General features: G+C 31.8%; 1 protein-coding gene across 1 annotated transcript in view; it reads left to right on the top strand.

Moving 5' to 3' along the window:
* LOC130901965 (protein couch potato) overlaps positions 1-21182 on the top strand; it is an 885499-nt gene that overhangs the window by 20910 nt on the left and 843407 nt on the right. The window contains exon 2 of the mRNA XM_057813694.1: positions 6749-7015. Coding sequence (XP_057669677.1) covers positions 6944-7015 — 72 coding nt within the window. The 5' untranslated portion in view covers positions 6749-6943. The remainder of the gene's footprint in view (positions 1-6748; positions 7016-21182) is intronic.

The raw sequence follows: 21182 nt of genomic DNA, 5'->3' as shown, positions 1-21182 counted from the left end.
CTGAAATTGTAAGCGTGTTTACGAATTAGGCAAACGGCTTTAAAGATGAATATGGAAGGAAAAATCGGAGCTTTGCTGTTTAGTCCGAGTAATTGTCTAGCAACTCTCTTTTGTAGTTTGAATATTCGCTCAAATTGAGTCGCACTACATGTACCCCAGAAGGACATATCGGAGATGCAATCAATAAGGGCGTAATAGACTGTTAAGGAGGTGGATAAGTTCAATTCTTCGGAAACGGATCTCAGCGCAAAACAGGAGGAATTTAATTTTTTACATAAGGCGGCAATATGTAGCTCCCATTTCAACCAATACAAGCTGACTTCTGTTGATAAGGTATGACTCAAACCATACGAGAGATGTTCCCCTTAAACCGTAGTATTGCAATTTGTTGATTGAAATATAATAATCAACACAATCGAAAGCCTTAGAAAAGATCACAAAAAGTTGTTGCAGTGGAGTGATGGCTGCTTAGGCTAGAGTAGACATCATTAAGGAGTAAGAATAAAACAACATCATTTGTGTATCTGTTACTTAAAAATCCAAATTGATGGTAGTAAGTATTTTATATTGAAACAGAAATGAAAACAGAAAAAGCCTCTTTTTGTTAAGCGATAATTCGATGCTTGATTTTTATCTCCTTATTTATGCAGAGGTATAATTATAGCCATCTTAATGCAATTGGGTAAAGTGCTATTTTGAAATGCAACGTTAACGTGCAATTTGCCCGACTTGAAAACATTTGTGAGTCCATCAGTTCCAGATGAATATTTATTTTTGATGTCATTAATTGTACTGCGAAGCTCTGCTAAAACTACGGGCATAAATAAGAATTTGATCAATTTTTGCCAACATTCACGAAGTAGTCATTAAGGTTATCAAGTGAAGTAGAGATTATGCTCGATGAAGAAGCCTTATTTCCTAGATCATTCACAATGGTCCATATTTCTTTAGAAATATTACGAGAATTGTCGAGTCTCTTATCATCAGTTCTTTGCAGATATACATAAAACTTCAATGCAAAATCCGTGTGAGACAGTAAATCGTTAACAATTATTAAACATCTAGAATCTATCATACAAATAAATATCATGAAAGAAATAAGTAATAAAAACTGGAAATTCTTGTCGATTATGTTTTAAATTTCGAAAATTGTGATCTAAATCTAGTTTTGGGTTAGGATCCACCATCAAATGATAGGTGATCAACCTGAATCTGGGTTATAGTTTCCGAAAAGTACTAGTATTACAAGTAGATCGAATGAAATTTAAATTTTCAACAAAATAGAAATTAATGGAAAGAAAAATACCATTAAGAGTATTATGCTTAATATCAAATGTTAAGGGAATACCTATTGAACATGTACAATATTTAAAATTTATAGTTGAAATGATAATAAAAATTTTACTTTATGTTGATTATTCATTGAACAGATAAATATCCAGTATCTACATACACATTTTCATTATATATTTAAATTGCTTCGAAAACAATAAAAAGCATTATTTTTAGTGGGCTTACGTCACAGCGTATGGTAATTATCGTACGTTTTGATAGCTGGCTAGGTAGATAAGAAACGCTGAAACATCAGGTGTTCATGTTGATAATACATACGGGTGAACAGCAAGTGGAAATTTGTATTGATTATAATGGAGCCCACGCTATACATAACCCTTTTTCATACAAGAAAACATAAAATACAAGAGAATTTTGGGAAACAAATACTACAGTAGAATGCGTTCGATTGATTTACACAGGACAATGAGAAAAAACCATATACTTATTAATGTTTCAAACTGCCAACTCCTAAGATTGTCTCCAAATAATTCATTCATAGGGCAGTTTCTTCAATTAAATTTTGATTCATTTGAGAACAGAAATTTTTCAAAGCTGCTGCTTTTGGTACTCACTTACTTAATAATCCGAAGCCTTTCTACCCTTGTAGGTGTAGGTGTAAGTCAGGTGTGGAGTCTAGATACACTTCTCCAGAGTTTCTTCCAAACCATTCCATTTTGATTTATTTGCAGACAGAAAATTTCAAAAGATATTGTTTTTCAAATGTACTACCATAAAACTGTAAAAAAAAGCTAAAAATGAAGAGCACGTTATTTGGTGTTAACAAAAGTGACTTAAACAAGAAAATAAGTGACGAAGAAGATGGGATAAACGATCCTGAATAAAAGTTTGATAAACCTATAGCTGATGATTTTTTGAATTGAAAACACTACTACATATAAAACATGACTTATTTAGAAATCAATAATCCAAAAGTAGAAAAATACTAGGAACTTCAGAAATGACTAAATCGTTAAGAAGTCAAGTATACAGCTAAGATCATTTAGTTGTTAATTCACAACGAAAAATGGAAAATAAATGCAATCAACGGCAGTGTGAATAATTTGAATTATGAGTTAGTGAAGCATGTATCCCGAAATTTGGCCAAAACTACAGATGTTTGGTCGTCAGTTTCTTTTGTGAAACATAGAGTCTCAATGAAAACTTATGAACTTCATGTAACTAGATCTGTATGTATATAGACTTTACTTTACAGACTTTATGTTGTAGTAAAACTCATTCTAAGAATAATTGCACGTTGCAGAGATAACTTAAATAAAATGAAAAGACAGTGTGTCGATATTATCTAAGTTAGGCTTATATATGTTACCGTTTCCCAAATAGATACATCAGTTATTTAGGATGTGCGAGATTTTGGCTAGCATAGATATCATAGATATGATCTATGATATTGTTATTTGGTGGTTATGAATATCGAGGGGTATAACACATATTGAGTAAACAGTTATTTTTTACCTCAAATTTCGGTTCTTACAAATCAGACGCATATTATTCCAATTTTGTAAAGGTCTTATACTTATTCGGTAATACCTATTTTTAGTGTTAGTTACTTAGAAATGATACGAAGTTTTAAGATATATAAAAGTTTTTGATTTGAAAAATAAAGAGAGCTGAGAAACCAAAAAAATTAAACTAGTTACAGCTGTTCACGTAGTCAAAAGCCATCATTGTTAATGAATAACCGTTCTTTTTAAGTTTTTGTTGACTACTTTATGACTTTAGGTTTCACTTGAGTATGTCGATATACTGATCATCTGTGGAGAATTTGAAAGAAATAGCAGATGTACTAGATATTTCTTTTGTCAAACCAAAGTTGAGACATGGGTCTTTTCCAAAATATCAAAAACCACAATGTAAGTTCATTGTTACAGAACTTAATGTTATTCATAGTCTCGCTTATATCCAAGTCAATCCTCACTGGATGTAAATGAGTTGAAAAACAAAATCAGAGCAGCTTAACGATCTGTTACACCAGAATCTATAGTTACTGTATTCCAATTCTTTTTGTTTCTCATTTCTGTTTGTTTGTTGTTTTATACCTACCACAAAGTAATAGGTAATATACTCATTAAATAGTATAAAAATTATAGCACGTGACCACGTGATTTTTCGGTGGATGCAAACCACTTTGAGAAGATCTTTAACATATTGGACATGTTACAAGTGTCATATTTTTTCATAATATATATTATTTAACGAAAACTTTCTGAAATTTTAGACTAAAACGAACCAAACTGAAGTAAGCTATACAATTGGGAAATGAGATAACGTCAAAAACATGATACGACAATGTAAAACTTTTTCCTATGTATTGAACATTTCTGGTTAATTGATTCATTAGATGCGATCTACAACAAATTCAATATATTTCCACTTGTGTGACAATTATTCTTTTTACCCGACTGCCAGGAAGGGTTATGTTTTTTTAAGCATCGGTCAGCGCGCAACAAACAATTCGGATAGATGGCGCCACTAGGTTTTTATAACGCGGTATCGTTGTGACTTCTTGTTATCTAACACTAATATATTTACTACGTGGACGGACCTACGTTGTTACTATAATCAGGGCCGGATTAAGATTTATAAGGCCCGGGGCTAAAATAATGACGGGGCCCCCTTAAGGAATTCGGAAACCCGGAAAAACTCACAAATTAATATCAATACGTTAGATTTGTGGTATAAACACATCAAAAAATACAGAATGATTTCCAAATGATGGGGCCCTCTTGGATCTGGGGCCCGGGGCTATAGCCCCCCCAGCCCCTAGCTTAATCCGACACTGAATATAATTATAACTGTCTTGTGTGATTTAAATATCTTCATTATTGTGAGTTGTCCCAAAATATGAGGCAAGCTGGAGATACAACTTTTGTGGACAGTCTTCGCGTTGGAGAACTTACAATGCAGCAGTTATCTGTCATAGAAAACCGCAAAGTACCGTTGCTAGGGCCATTTGACGATGGAGAAGCTGTCAGAATTTTCCCAACAACTATACTGGTTGATGCATATAACTATGACAGAAAAGTTAGAAAAGCACACAAAAGTATACACCGTTAGTGCTGTAGATATCTTATTGGATCCTAAAACATATGGTCAAAAACCACGAGAGGAATACTTACCTGAAGACCCAATAAAACAGGTGGTATACCAAACCAACTCAAATTAGGTGTAGGCTCTCGAGCCATGCTAAGACGGAACATCAATGTTAACCGTGGGCTGGTTAACGGTGCTATGGGTGTTATCCGACGAATAGATTGGCCAGCACTACGCAGAGAGCAGTTGGAGTCGGGAGAACTGCCACAAGCAGTATTTGGGAGTTCGATGACCCAAATATAACAGGGAACCGACCTGGTATTGGAGTCCAGATAGAGCCTTGTGCTACAGAATTTGATGCTTTACGTGGTAAAGGCAAGATCGAGCGACGAATGCTTCCCTTAATTTTATGCTGGGAAGAGACGGTGTATAAATTAAAGGGCACAACTTTAGACCGAGCAGTTGTAGATTTAAGTAGAAACTTATTTGCAAAAGGTCAAGCTTACGTTGCTTTGAGCAGAGTGAAGACTCTCTCCGGACTTGCTATTAGTTCTCTTGACCCAAACAAATTGCAACTGAAAAGACAGAAACAAGATGAAAATTCAATGATAAGGTATTTTAAAAAACTAATGATTAGGTACTTAAAACCAGAAACATAAATTGAAACATTACCAAACTAATGTACCTGCATATTGTACACGGTAGTTTTTTCACTTTTTTACAACATTATAAACAGAATTGCAGTCGGAGGCATGAAATTGAATGCTATGATAAATTATTATCTCTTAGTGCATGCCTCCGAATGTGATTCTGTTTATAATGTTGCAAAAAAGTGAAAAAACTACCGTGCTGATATTTCTAAGTGTACAATATACAGGTACATTGGTTTGGTACTTTATCAATTTATGTTTCTGGTTTTAAGTACCTAATCATTATTTTTTTAAAATACCTTATCATTGAATTTTCATCTTGTTTCAGTCTTTTCAATTGATTTTTAATCGTAGTTATCCATGCAGGCGGGTTTTTTGTTTTTTTTTTTTTAATTATTATCTTATTAATTATATTTGTTATTTTGTTACTTTTACAGATATGCATTTTTCCCAGCCTCTACAACTATTACTATTCAACTAGAAGTTCTATATTGGCGAACAGAGAACTAAAATCACTTTAAAATTAATAGTCACATGGTATTTACTTTTATTCATTAGGTTTCCTTTACTGTTAACGTGATCTAAAAAGATACACAAAATTTCTTCCAATTGCAAAATAATCATTTTATTCCATAATTTGATATGGTCACTCATATTAGATTGAAATCGTTTGTTTTTGTTCGTTAATGTGATGTTGGTTTAAAACTATCAAACCATCTTTAAATAAGGCCAAGTTAATGTTTGACGTCCCAAAGTTTGTATTATACATTTATTTTGTTACGAACTCGTTCCCGACATGAGCCGGCCCTGTCCGGTTATATGGAATTTTAAGACTTGGTGAAGTAGTGGCCCGTTTGATATTTTTTGCAATAATTTTTATCATACCAGGCGATGTGTTTACATTCTTTCATTTTGTTTGCTTTGTTTGTTTATTTTCAAAAATTTCTTAGAATTTCTTTTTGGGTATATAAACGAGTTTTTTAAGCGGATCTAGATCAGTTTTTAATAAATAGTCATAGTGAAAGGAACGAAATAGAAAAGTAACCGGAGAATTTAAATAAATAATTTGGTTAAGTGTTATTGACAAATTAATTATTATTAATGTATCTAAATGTTCTCGATTTTAGGTCTCTTCTGTTTTAAAATTAGTTTTTTTTTGTTAGTTTTTAAAAGAAAGATAAATTTTGACGTTTTGACTTTGTCTTTATCAAAATATGATATTGACTCTAACAATTTGCTTATTTATATTGATTTATAGATTACCTTTCATCATGAATAACAAAATAGGGATAAAATCAACCAAGAACTTTGTTCCAATAAGAAAAATTAATTTTTTCTTTGATTTCCACATGTCAAATATATATAATTATTATAAGTTAGTTAAGTGTAAAGTATATAAATGAATTAAGAACACAAAAGACAGTGTTTATAAATTCACCCCACGGATAGTAATATTGTAAATCAATAAGAAAAACATTACAATATTGACAAGTAATTTCATCCCATTCATGCTTTGGTAGTCGATTATCCCTATTATTAATAAATAATTTCAAGATATTGAATATATAATATACAATTTAAGAAGTCACAATATGTCAATCGTATTCTCACAACTTTTCATATCTTTACTTTTGGTCACACTTTTAGTGTGGTTGACTTAAATTTTAACTTTAGAATCTCAAACTCATTTCTTCAATATCTGTTATTTTCAGATCGAATTTTCGCAACGCCACCCCAAGGAGCACCCCACATATTGAACCGTGGAGTCTGCTTTTATAAACAGGAAGAGAGGTAGGCATCCTCTGGGTGACAACACGTCTCCCCCGCCTGCCGCTACTCCACCACCGCAATTAAAGAAGTCTCGACACGACGACCCCGGATCTCAAGCGGCCGTCGGTATAGATATTATGGAAGCACCCCTGGGTGTCTCTCACAGTCAAAGTATGGATTCTGTAAACACTAATAACGGCGAGGAAGAGGTGAGTTGATGATTCAGTTTATAAAAGACCTTTATGAGTGTTTCTGTTCTAATTTCATTATAAGAATCTACGAATGAAGACATCATTAAATTACCTGTCGAGGTTTATTATTAAGTGAGTTATTCATAGGGGGCTACAAGGATTATGTACCAAATTGTGCTGATAAGCTAATATAATATTTAAATATTATCACCAAACGATGGTGATAAGACATGTTTGGATATATTGATAATTTATTTTACGGAGGCTGCTTGAAGGCTGGCTTTTAATCAAATCACATCAACCTTCTAGTGGAAATGAACGAAATTTCCAAAATATTCAATGAGAGTCGGAATTAAGGGATGTCTCATTTTGAAGGTTGTTTAACCATCTTAATAATAGCAAATAACTGATTTCCGTCTTTATGGGAAATCAAGTGAAATTGTGAACTTATCTTACGTATTGAATGTTTTGCAACAAAACTATAACAATGAATGAATGTTGTCTATTGTTTCATCGATAAAATTGATATTAAAGTTTCTCTTCACTATTTTGAAAAACTCTATATAAGCAACTGTTATTCGTAATACCAAATATTCTAAGTATTGACGCTGTGTTTTATGATCAATCTATTTTGTATACACTCCTAGGAAAGAATCTAGAAGCTCAAAGTCCATCGATCGTGATGGTCATATTATTGCTGCTATTCTATCGACAATTATCGCAGGAAATCTTGCTAGTCAACTCCAGATAAATCATGTTACCAACTGCATTATTTTGACTTGCAAAAACTACTTGTTAATGGAGGGTCTATTATCTATTGTCTAGTATATTTTTCTCTATGGTATCCTATTCCCAAAAATTCTCAATATTAAATGTGCAGCTTGGAATATTTTTCAATTTTTTCCAGGTCAAGGTCAAGGTCAAGGTAGGTACGTTTCCAAATTGGCATTTTGTATACTATATAATATATGGTTTTGACACTCTATAAACTACTTAATCTACTGACTACTCCAAGTTTTCGATTTCCATTCAATTTTATCATCATTCACCAATGTTTTCTTCGTTCTTTTGATATTAATAATAGAACTCATATTTTTGATAATAATCAATTTAATTTCAATTAAGGATTTATCAAGATTTTTGATTATGATTCTTTCCAAAACAGGATTGCTAGACATTTTGGAACTGTATACTCAAAGAAATGTTGTAAACTCTACTTTAATAATTTCCGTTATGTTACTACCGATTTCATGCCGTTATAGTAAGCTATTGTTATTTTTACTGATTATTCCAATTTGTTTCAACTGGAAAGATGTTATAATACATATTGAATGATGTTACATGTTTTAATTTGTGTCGGTCAGCTTCAAGTAACAAACTTAGCACTTAAAAAAAAAGAAATATCGTTTGATTAATGAAAAATCATAAAGCAATGGAATGAAAATTTTTAATAAAAAACAAAACGATTAAATTAAAAAATTTGTATTTATATTTATAAATACAGAAAATAACAGCCAGACAGAGTCTGTAATTTGGAATAAATTCAAAAGTTCAAATGCTAATTTATCATTATATATGTGTTTGTGTGTGTTAGGAAGCAATTAGCAGCAGGTGATTAGGAATAATTGAGAATTTAAATCAACAAATGTATTCATTCTACTGGGTAAATATGAAACAATCGGTTAAAAGCACAGTAGCGAAAGAACAATTAAGTCGTATATAGTGCTTTCTACTAAATTCATAGACGTCATTTGAGAGGTGATTGCCTTGATAGAAGTATTATTATTATTCTTTTAACAAAATTTCCTCAGCACACTCTTTTGGGAGATATAAGCCCTAATAAGTGTAATTAACTTTTTTATTTATTTTCAAATCTTTTTTCTGTGTATGAAATCTTTGTACTATAATTTACGACCGTAACATGTTAATCAGCTCAAACTTATTAGCTTGACTGACGACAGCCAAAAAGCTTCGACAACCGGATTCGATTGTCGGATTGAGGTTAGTGAGGTAGAAGAGGCTATCGAAAGAAAAAACAATAACAGAAGAATATTACGCATTATCGCTTGATAAGGTAGAAGGAGAAATCGCAAAAAAGCGACCACATTTGAAGGAAGAGAAAGATTTTTTCCATTAGGACCTTCTTACACTTTGGAAGCTATGACTAAAATTCAAGAATTGTATTTAGAAAGCGACCGACCACCTACCGTATTCACTATATCTAATCATCAGCAACTTTCCTGTTTCCTATCCTTTTTTGAGAAGAAATACGGCAACTATTATTTGGAAAGGTTTGGAACATCGCTGGACTAAGTTTATAAACCTAAGTGGAGACTATTATGGAAACAATAGATCTTGTTTTCTGTTAAGTCGGAAAATTTCTAGACAGCACTGATATGGCAATGTCCTAAATGTATAATTCCTTTTAAATATACCCAATTAATCGAGGCAAAATTGGTCAACACTAATTTCGTATCCGTTCTTATAACTTCTCAACATTTTCCGGTTTCGTAATGAAAACTTAGCTTTTGTAATACTCCTTGGAAAAATGTCGAAAGGATTCAGATTTGGGGATTCTATAGTCATCAATTGGCCCCTTTCACCTTGTCCAATTACATGAATGTACTGGCTTGAGATACTAACGAATATATCTTGTTAACTGGGAAACCCACCATCTTTTAGAAATTATTGTCACTATTGGGAACATTAACGTGTACAGTCTCTGACAATCTATCAACTAATTCCAATAACTCTCACAAAAACTCATTATGAGTTTCCTCAGATAGCTGTCCAAGCTATTACTGTGCGTTGAGTTTGGCCTCACAACCATCTAGTGGGGATTTTCATTTAATCAATATCGATTATCTTCTCTTACTATTAAAAATAAATGTAGATACATGAGGAAAAGAATGTTCATATCTATTAATTCCCGGAGACTTTTTAAGGTTGAGAGGATGGAATTAATATTCTTTAACAACGTACGCTACAGACGACAGACTAATTTCAACATCATTAAATATATTCCTGATATAAATTTTAGGATTCTCTTGAACAGATTGATATTTTTTCCTAGGGCTGTTTGTCGAAGAGTACTTGTTTTTCTTACATGTCTGATTTTCTTGAAATTGTTTTTTTCTCACTTACGGTACATTGCGATATGTGACTTGTCAGAATATTTTTTCAATCGATGCGTAACTTCCGTTCATGTTAGACAATATATAGAGTTTACTTGTTGTGTATATCAGTTAAATAAACCACGAACGATTTCTTCAAAAGAATTGACTTGGCCAGTAATCGATATTTTAAAACATTTGTTGACTTCAAGAAACCACACAAATTCTATTTATTTGTTTAATATCTAGATTTTTATATTTTCATAAAATGATAATGTATTCTTGTGCAAGATGTCCAAGAATCTGGACATAACATTATTTAGTTTGGCATATGGTAAGGAGGTATTTCCCAATTATTTATAAATTTATACACTCCACTAGCGGACCCGACAGACGTTGGCCTGCATGATATTTAAAGCGATTAAACAAAGTATCAAATGGAAGACAAATAATAAAATAATTTCATATTCCCTATTTCAAAATAACATCAAATTTTCTACAAACAATTCGTTCTGATTAAGAATGTTTGTACAATTCTATCTAAATGCGACTTGATGAACAATACTTTAAGTCAATTTTTGAGTACAAATGAATAAACTTGACGATTTTCCAACGCGAAAATACGCCACATATAATTGGCCATGCTAAAAGACGGGATTTTCTAGATACAACACCACATTGTTTGACCTTGTGACTTATTAATTGTCATGGCAAATACCACGCAAATTGGAAATTGTCTGAATGGAATGAGTGAGTCTGAAGGAATCATTGGGATCCATGGTAGAAGTGGAACTTCACCTTGAAAGTTTCCACTTAAAGAAGTAGCTTCAAGAATGCTACCCATAATTTTTTTGACTTATCTTGGACTTAGCTTGGGAACATTTAAATTCCGGAATGGTGGTATTTCTGGTAAATCTAGTGAATTTAAAAATTCATCAGGATAGTTGACTGCTTCGCCAGGATTGATAACAGTGTTGAATAATATCTCATTGTCGGGCCATGACTGTTGTATTTTGAAGTTGTTAGTATCGGTCAGGAATGACTAATATAACTAATACAATTAGCTGGAAATCTAGAAATACGAGGATATGTTGGAAAACTCTTATCCTACTATAGAACCAAACAAAATTTCAATGTCAAAATATTTTACTACTCAACATATCCTCTTCTAAATTGGATACATTTATTACAGCGAGTCTTCAACGTCTCTAGACCTTTCAAAAATAATGTTTCTTCTTGCTTTGCAAACCAGACGTCCACAGTTTTTATTACCTTCTCGTTAGAAGAAAATCTACGACCTTTTAAACTTTTTTTCAATTGAGGAAAGAGATGATAGTCGGACGGAGCCAAATCTGGTGAATAAGGGGGGTGTTTTAGTAATTAAAACCCGAAATCACGAATTTTTTGCATGGCAACATGAGATTTGTGTGCAGGGGCGTTGTCCTCCAAAAACAAAACACTTTTGGATAGCTTTCCGCGTATTTTTGTGTCTAATTTTTTCCCGTACAGTGGTCAGTTATGTCAAATTATAATCTACAGTTATTGTTTTACCTTCAACCAAAAATCAATCATGATTACTCCTCAACAATCCCAAAAAACTGTAGCAAGAATTTTTCCAGCAGATTTTGGACAAGAAACTTCTTAGATCTTGGAGAACCAGAGTATCGCTATTCCATCGAAGGTTGCTTTGTTACTGGATCGTAGAAATGTACCCACGTCTCATCCATAGTAACAATTCGGTTTAAGAAGTCTACATCGTTTTCAAATCGAGCACAGATCGAACGCGATCGATGCTTCTACCCTTACACCCTTTTGATCAACATTCAAACATTTGGCAGCAATTTTTCTCATATGTAAATTGACCTGAACTATATGATAAAAGCGTTCAGTGCTTCAGTACTTTAGATATCGGTTCTAGCTCAATTCGACGGTCTGATAAAATCATGTCACGATATTTTCGGGCACTGACACAGAAACTGGCCTTCCCGATCGGTCATCATCTTTAATGGAAAATTTACCTCTTTTGAAGCTTGCAGTCCAATTTTTCACGGTCGCATACGAAGGACATTGATCACCAAGGGTATTAAGCATATCTTTGTAAATCTTCTTACCTCTTAACCCTTTTAAATACGGGTACTTGATGATAGCTTGATACTCCAATTTTTCGTTTTTGGAATTTCAGTGGACACTTCTAATAAGTTATTGTTCGTTGCTATGGTAACACAATATTTTGTTTGTGCATGGGACTGGTCTAGGTTAACTAGATATCAATACATCCTCGTATGCTTTGATTGAAAGCGTATTTACAATGGTGCAGAGATTTTCTCGCAATTTGGATGCCAGATGTAAAACAACATTGACAAATTATTCGATGGCATCACATCTCCAAATAAAAATTATATCTCCCTTGGAAATTTGAACCAACTGGTACAAGTATTTTTGAAAAAAGTGATTTAAATTAAAGAAATTATATGTACATATACTTATTATTAAAACACACAGAACAATAACTCTGTAAATATAGACTACCCTTTACAAGATTTCACGAAAAGTATCATAAATTTAGCACTCCACATCAAAATTTGATGAAAATGAATGCCAAGTGAGCTTTGGAAAATTTCAGATATTGCTCAATTTATTGAGAACCAAATGATAACAATAATTAAATTGAACCGTAGTTGAATAATAATGACATGATTCGATTACGTTATACACTTGATGGAATAACGGAAAGTTTTGAGTTTAAAATTTAGTCTTGCACTTAATTAAATGACACAAATGGAAAATTGATCGAGCAGGTAATATTAAATGGAGAGATCGGCTTAGTTGAAAGTTTTAATGTAGATACGTACAACGAGAAGTTTACGATAGAGGTCTTAAGCCCGAGGGGAATAAATTATAGAGATTGGGTTGCTTTTTGTTTCCACCGCGCTTTTTCGCAATTTTATTAATCGTGGAGAGGTCAAAAATTTGGCCCATTTCCGAATTAAATCGGATAAAACAGTTGTTTGTGTAATTAATGACCCACTCACCGTGAAGATAATTGAATAAAATAGATATATTAATGGAAAAAAAACACTAATGAGAGATAAGAAAATATCAATAATTCAAAATATAATTTAAATTATTTGTTATATGTATAACAAATAAATATAAATAGGGTCAATACAAATGATCGTCAGAAACAAATATAACAATAGGATTAGACTGTTTAAATATTTATCATTTATCAATAGAAGCACCCTTTCTACAGAACCCTTCACAGATATTTTGACATACTTTTCAACAGACCAAATTTTGTGAAACTATGGACTTGGGGCATACGTTTTTTTCTTAATAGACATGTTAACAAGTAAAATTGTCAATAGTGGAGCTTTGAAAATGTGTGAATTTTTAGGTTATACGAAGTTTCGACAGAATGTGAATGTTTTGGCTAATACTTTCATCAATAGTATTATTGAATACATTGTAGGAAACCTAGCAGGAAGGTTCTATATATATATATATATATATATATATATATATATATATATATATATTTATATTTAAGAATTAATAAACACATTGATATCTAGTTTAGAAAATCGTATTGATGAAGCTTCTGACATGATTTTGCAATATTATCTTGTTCACTTCAAGATTAAGCTACACCACATTACGCTATTCGAGTAGACAGTGGCTAAAGAATTCCCCAGCAGATGAATTAGTTGGAAAAAAAGCAATAGAATGGCTACCTTAATCGCATATGGAGGCATCTAAAATTTATGGTTCATTAAACACACAAACGATAATGGGAAGATTTGGAGAGAAAAATAACAGCTGCATGAGGAAAGCTTCAGATAGAATATTGCTACAATTGGAACTGATGATACCTTCACTATTTTATTGGATTTGTTTAGAAAAGCTGAGTGGGCAAATTAAATGAAAGAAATTACACGACATGGTAAAAAATTTCATTCAACTTTCATTTCAATGCACCTATGATAGATGGAACGGATACTCATCTCTAATTATATTAACAAATTTTATAAAGGATATTAAAATTAATATTTAAGTAATATCATCGAAAAATTCTGAGGCTGATGACTTGCTTCCAAGCCATTTTCTCTCTCACACACACACATCTCTACTTATTTTCTTTTATTGAACGAATACAGATGTTGGCACATAATCTTCGTATTTTATAATTATCTAAATCATTTGAGAATCTATAATGGTTCAATTACCCAAACAAATAGTAACACCACGAGACTGACAATTTTAATCTAAAATGTAAAGACTAAATGTCTTTTTTTCTACGAGTACAACTAAACCTTAATTGTGTGCGTGCGGGAATATGTTATTTCTAAAAATTATAAAATATTTCACTATCGTGAGAAATCAATTGAAGAGATTATTAGATAATAAGATATAAGTTTTTCTGTACGACCTAGACGCTAAAAAGCATCAAGATACTTATCAGTTTCCACCTCATTCCAAGAAAATGATGAAACAGATTCATTTTACTAAGGGGTCATTTTACAATATTTAGATACGTTATTTGTCAAACCCTCTTATTTTCAAATAGAAAATATGCAAAGTGATGTATTCAGATGAAAAATTCAGATACTATGATCGGCAATGATTTTTTAGATGTTCATCTTTGCCAAAAAGTCTCAATTAATTTGAAGTACAACACTTCTTAGACATTTATGATAATTGTCATATAACTAAAATAAATTAAATTAAAATTTATGATACAAAAATCATACTTATTAATATCCAATTTACCAATTAATAGTTAAAAATGTCTATAGACTGTGAAGTTGTCACTGTTGAAATTGACATCGAATGATTACAAATTAAATTATTATTAAATTGCATTTATGTAATCGTCATTTTTGTTCTTCCAACGGAGCGAGGTCGGTTTTATAACTTATGTTCCTCAAATAACATCCCAAAAAAAGGTTTAGGTGGGTCAAATCGAGGGATCATGTAGGCCATTCAATAATCGCATAAGAAATGGTTTATTCGCGCCGTCTATGTGGAAGCAGGAAGCATCTCCTGAGTGCTTATTATCATTTTCAATAAACTCTTTGATATTGTGTCTTCTAAATGTTCGAGCATACAATTCCATCCGCATAAATTCCCAGACGTATTGTGTTCAACAAACTGGTAAATTACCAATTTTTGCAATATTTCTTTTATATCACTTTTGATTTATAAGAGGTGTTGCTGTTTATCTGAATGAGAATTTCCTTCGTAAATATCAGAGATACTCTCTGAATATTCTGTCTAAAAATGCCTATTGAGGTTGCCTACACAAAAGAAATAGAACAGAAATTGACATGTTCCAGTATTTCCTTGAAATCTAATGATCTCTCAAATATTGAAGTGCACAGTTGTCTGTAGCCGCTTCTATGTTTAATATATAATGAATATAGAAATAAGATTGCAAACCCCTTTCGACGACAGGTCTTATAAGATGAGTACACGATTTATTTATTTCAATAGATTGTAAATGAAGTTAATTGTTAATTTAAAAAGATTTAAAAAAACGTATAATATAAAAAGAATTTTCTAAGCATTATTTTATATATATGATTGCATATATGATTATTAAACAGATCAATTCTGGTTATAGTACAAATCTAAGTAGTATATTGAGAGTTAAACGTAAATATCAAGCGTCAAAAATATTTATTTATACAATATATTATTGATTTCAATTAATTGTTGTGTTGGTGAGTTCTTTTAATAAAAATAGAATATAAAAAATAGTGGTAGATTTAGTAGCAGGATAAGTAGGCAGGTTCCAATGCGTAGCAAATTTTGTTCAAAAATTTTGATTTACGAAAACAAAAAAAATATGGTTTACACCGGACAAGTTTTGGAATATTTACAGAAATAAAAGTAGCTTAATAAAAATTTAAATATAGTACCGTACTTACTAAATACTTAAACGTCTCCACATTGCCTCTAATTGCCATTGATAAGAAATAAAAATACTATTTCACGTTTGAAAAGGATTCGTGGTGTTTGAGTACGTCAAAATCGAATCAAAATTGTGTCACAAAATTGTGGATCCACGCACTAACAAACAACGAAGTATAGGGAAGGACATAATGTAATTATGATAATATCATAAAGAAAGTGGAGTGAGAATTCAGATCAATCAAATAGTTTTTACATTTTAATATTTAATAATAATTACTGATACTTTTAATTCTAAAGTTCCAGATAATCGTCAATATATCTAATGTATCGATAATTTTCGTTCTCTAGACAGCTTATTTATTATTTTTAAAACGTGTTTCAATCAATTCCGATGAATTGAATCATTCGTTACCGATATGTAATAAAATATTCAAAACTGCGCACTATTTAGCCTCAACGAAGTAAGTAAAATCGAGGCTACGAAGTGCATGTCGAAGTCGGAAATTATTTATTATTATGTAACGATTACGATAATATCTAGAAGGACATTCAGACAATACGCATAACACACTAAAATGGTTTGTAATAATTTTTATTGTAACTACGATATACGATATGGTATGTGGTTGGAATGAATGTAAAGTTAGCGGTAGCGCATAGAACGTACTTCGCCTACGTACGTCTAATATCGGTTCCTTAAATGAATCATAAAGACGGTCGAGGAAGGTAAATTGACATGAGATTTCTATTTAGTTTACTCAATGAGCTTACTTTAGTCTAATATATTCTGTACATGAAATAAAATGAAAATAAAGGTCAACCAAGACGTCAAAAAAGACTTTTGTGGTGAAATTATCGAAAGATTTGTTCTATAAACTTTGATTGTAAGTACAACTACAAAAATAATAACAACAAAAAAACAATTAAAATAAAAAGATTGTTATTCAAAATCCTATCATTGGATTTTAAATTGTACCTTTAGTCATCAACAATTCTATTTTGATATTAGTATTAATAGAGATGCGTCGAAAGACGAAAAACCATAAGATCCAAATTAACAACCGCCCTTAAGGATGTTTCCCTGACTCACGGATCGCAGAATTCCTCTAAATGCCTGCATAAACCTGAGAAAACGAATTAATACTAGAGGTATTCTGTATCTATTTTAACAATAGAATGAAAAATTCGTTATACTAATGAAAGATTCAAACGACTCTCAAGATTACCAATGACACCTTAACATAGGTAACAAAGATTAGTTTGGGCACTGGAATCTCGTTACAGATTGTTTTTAGACAGTGGATGAGAATGGAGAAAATGGATAAATCCATTGATGCCCTTGTCTCAACGTCCTGTTTAAAAAACTTACCTCTTTAAAAGTAATAGAATTATGGTCTAGACAGGAATTTGTTTTGATGGTCTTATTAAGTTGATTGTATTGGATAGAAACATAAGAGAAAATGTATATAGGGATCAAGTGGTGGTGGTGGCAAATATACTCCCCCAATTTCAAGAAGCTGTGGGTACCAGTTTATTTGATTGATGACATCGAGCTGTAGTGGTTTTGGAGAGAATATAAAATTAAGGCTCGCTTCCATCCAGGTTGCCTGGTCTGAATTTCAAAGAACCTACTTGAGATCAGTTAGATGCCACAACTTAAGACAGAAATCGAACAAAATTCATTGAACAACTTGGATGAAAGCATGCTAAGAAGATGTGATACGTGCAAATGTAGGTCACACAGAATACTAGCTGTCGATTATGCATTTTTTTTGTAAGATTCCTCATTCAATTCTCTTGATTCAGTATTCTATATTCATTTCTCTTAGAAAAAGATTTCATGCTTGGCATTCAACAGTTAACTTAACTCTTTTAAGAAATACTTTTCTTGTTCTAGCTTCTGAAATAGACTACAATCGATATCTTTATGAATGAATATCTGTTTATTTCTACTGAACTCTTGCGTAATTGTCATTTCTCAATTTTCATTACACGTTTTTTTATTTTCGGTATAAATAACACCAATAGAATTGGCATTCTACCGCTTGTCAATGATGTCTACATTACTGCTGTAATTCGCATATACGCTCTTGTGGGCTTTTGAATGGTTCTTATACAGAGTATTTGGGCACTTTATGCAAAAAATTCGGGAGTGAGTAGATGACGTGAAAATAATGCTATGACATAGAAAAAAATTTTTCATATGACCGCTCGTTTCTGAGTTATATGCCTTTAAACTTGCGAAATAAGAACATATATTTAAGTATATTTTCTAAATTATACATTCAAACATTATCAATTTTTGATGTAGTGTGTTTGACAAAATAAATATTCTATCTGAAGTGGCGGCTGAGGCCCAATGGTTAACAATCCGTACAATCTGTACAATCTTAAAATAGCAAAAATGAATTCTTCAGTTGATTTTTTGGCAGAAACTTATTCTTTGCTTAACTCGATAAATTTCATGGTTCAGTAGTTATGTAGATTTTTAGATCGTTATACATGCCAAAGAAATTATTCGTCATAAAGAGACATTCTACAGAAAATTATCATAAATTGTGATTATTTATTGAAAATATTTACAGGAAGTATGTGATGTTCCTCTAAACTAGGGATGGGGAAACTACGGCCCGCGGGCCATCTCCGGCCCGCAAAGCGTTGAAATTTGGCCCGCGACCACCAAACAAATATTAAGTACAATTTTCTTTTTATCAGATATCAGAATTCTCTTCAATTGGCAGTGAAGGCAGTACACGTCGGGAAAACCCGTCTGTCCGACTATCGTCAAACGCACTACCCATTTGAGGTAACTATTTTTAACACCAGCAAATTGGAATTTTATAAGTCCTTATCTAGGACACAATACCCAAATATAGTTTTCCACGCCCAGAAAATAATGGCTATGTTTGGTACAAGCTATTTGTGCGAACAAACGTTTTCAATAATGAAAAAATTGTCTTCGTAATAGGCTTTCGGATGACCTCCTTTTTCATTGTTAAAAATGATGGAGTCATGCAGAAACAAAAACAGTTCCACATGTCACATGTTCCCACAATGACCAGTGCCCCTCAACCTTCTACTTCGCAGTTAATTAAAGTTCAGTTAATTAAATGTTATTAAAAATGTAATTTTTTAATATTGCACAACAAATTAGTATTTCAGAAAAATTATGGCCTTATTTTTATTTTAGTAAATAATGTAATGCCTCAACTTGGCCCGCCATATATTTCGTTAGCAAAAATTGGCACGCGAAGAAAAAAGTTTCCCCATCCCTGCTTTAAACATTCGCAGATATATGTGGAGCGTGATGGATTTCCTCTCCACAGTATAAATGATAGTCATCAATCCATTAAACAGTACAGGTAGTGATTAAACTTCTGTTTTGTTGAAGAAGAAATTCGCTATGTAATATACGAAGCATTTTATTTCAGAGTACATACCTACAAAATTTCGAGTTACATTATATGATTTTTGGTAAATTTTTGAATAATAGAACAGGAAACACGAAAAAGATCAAGAATCTCGTAAAGTTTGGAGGAGATAAGTGAATGAATTTACATGTCTGTGTAAAAAAATCTGGACAAGGAAAGCGTTTGTGACGCTATAAGGCAGAATATCGGAATGCTCTTCCAAGTTCAAAGAAATATTCTCCGTAGACTCTGATGTGTGTAGAAGTGCAAGATGCTCAGTTGGCACATTTATTATAGTTTTTTTGTTTTTATTAGATAAGTTGTAGGCTAACTAACTAAATTTTCCTACATTTCAATTTTTTCCTTATATAAGTAACAAGATCCTAGACAAGATGCAGCTCAATTAGAAATGTTTTATTGTTTTTTAATACCTCCTGTGATTTGAATAATTAAAATACATGATACGAAGTATTTTCAATAAATAAAAACAATTTGTGATAATTTTCTTGTGACTGTTTTTTATAAGAAACGGTTTCCTTGGTATATATTAGGATCTAAAAATCTACATATCTCCTAATCCATAAATTTTATCGAGTTACCAAAGAGTACTTTTTCGTCAAAAAATCGATTTTTGCTATCTTAAGATAGTACATGTTGTCCCTGTAAAAGTTAACCGGATTGTTAACCATTGGGCATGCGCATCCCTAGCCTTCAGATAGTAGTGTAGAATTATTTATTCCGTCAAACACACTACATAGATAAAGGTAATCATCCATCAAAAACTCATTATGTTTGGATGTATAATTAAGAAAATATACTCAAATATATGTTCTAATTTCGCAGCTTTAAAGACCTATAAATCAAAAACGAGAGGTCGTGAGGGAATTTTTTTTGTCAGCATTATTTTCACGTCATTTACTCACACCCGAAGTTTTTGCGACAAGTCTCAAAAAACTCGTATAAACAGTTTCCGTAATTGCAAATTGACAAACTATATTTTGGCATTAATATGGATAAGGACTTTGCCCTAAATCTTATCAGTATTTAACTTATTTATTATTTTTGGAGTTTACTCCTTAAGAATCGATTTGCATATATAAGGGGCCCGGTATGAGAAAAATGTGAGGAGTAAAATCTATCGATGAATGACCTCGTTACGTTTTTGGTGCGCACTTTCTAATTTGTCAGTGTCAACATACTTATATTGCTGTTTTTATTATAAATGTCAATAATTAATATTGTTATTGTGACGTTTTAATTTTTATCATTGTGTTCCGTTAAAGTGAACTGAAAGTATTTTCAAATAACTATGGCAGAAAGAGGTGTAGAGATATTGCCGGAACATCTAACAAACACGTGGTTGCAAGGTACATTATAATTCATGTATTATATGTATGAGCATGTACAATTTGTATTTATTAAATATTTTAATAATTATCGATGTGGTTCATATAAATATATATTTGAAAATAACACATAAAATTAGATAATCAACCCAATATGAATTATCGAGATTATTGACTATTGTAAAAAGTTTAATGTAAAATATTTCGTCGATTAGTTATAATAAATGTATATGAAATGAATAAATTGAATAAATATATATTTATATATGTATATTATTTTCATTAATTAACAAATTTACCCTTTTATACAGTATCAATCTTTTTTAAGTTAAATAAACTCTTTTTGCGTCTGGTTAGACTATCGAACTTAGTCGTGCGTCGGAGCTAACACACACAATTT

The sequence above is a fragment of the Diorhabda carinulata genome, chromosome X (assembly GCF_026250575.1).
Source record: "Diorhabda carinulata isolate Delta chromosome X, icDioCari1.1, whole genome shotgun sequence".
Lineage (NCBI taxonomy): Eukaryota > Metazoa > Arthropoda > Insecta > Coleoptera > Chrysomelidae > Diorhabda > Diorhabda carinulata.
The sequence above is the reverse complement of the archived record's forward strand: the minus strand, read 5'-3'. Positions and strand labels throughout refer to the sequence as shown.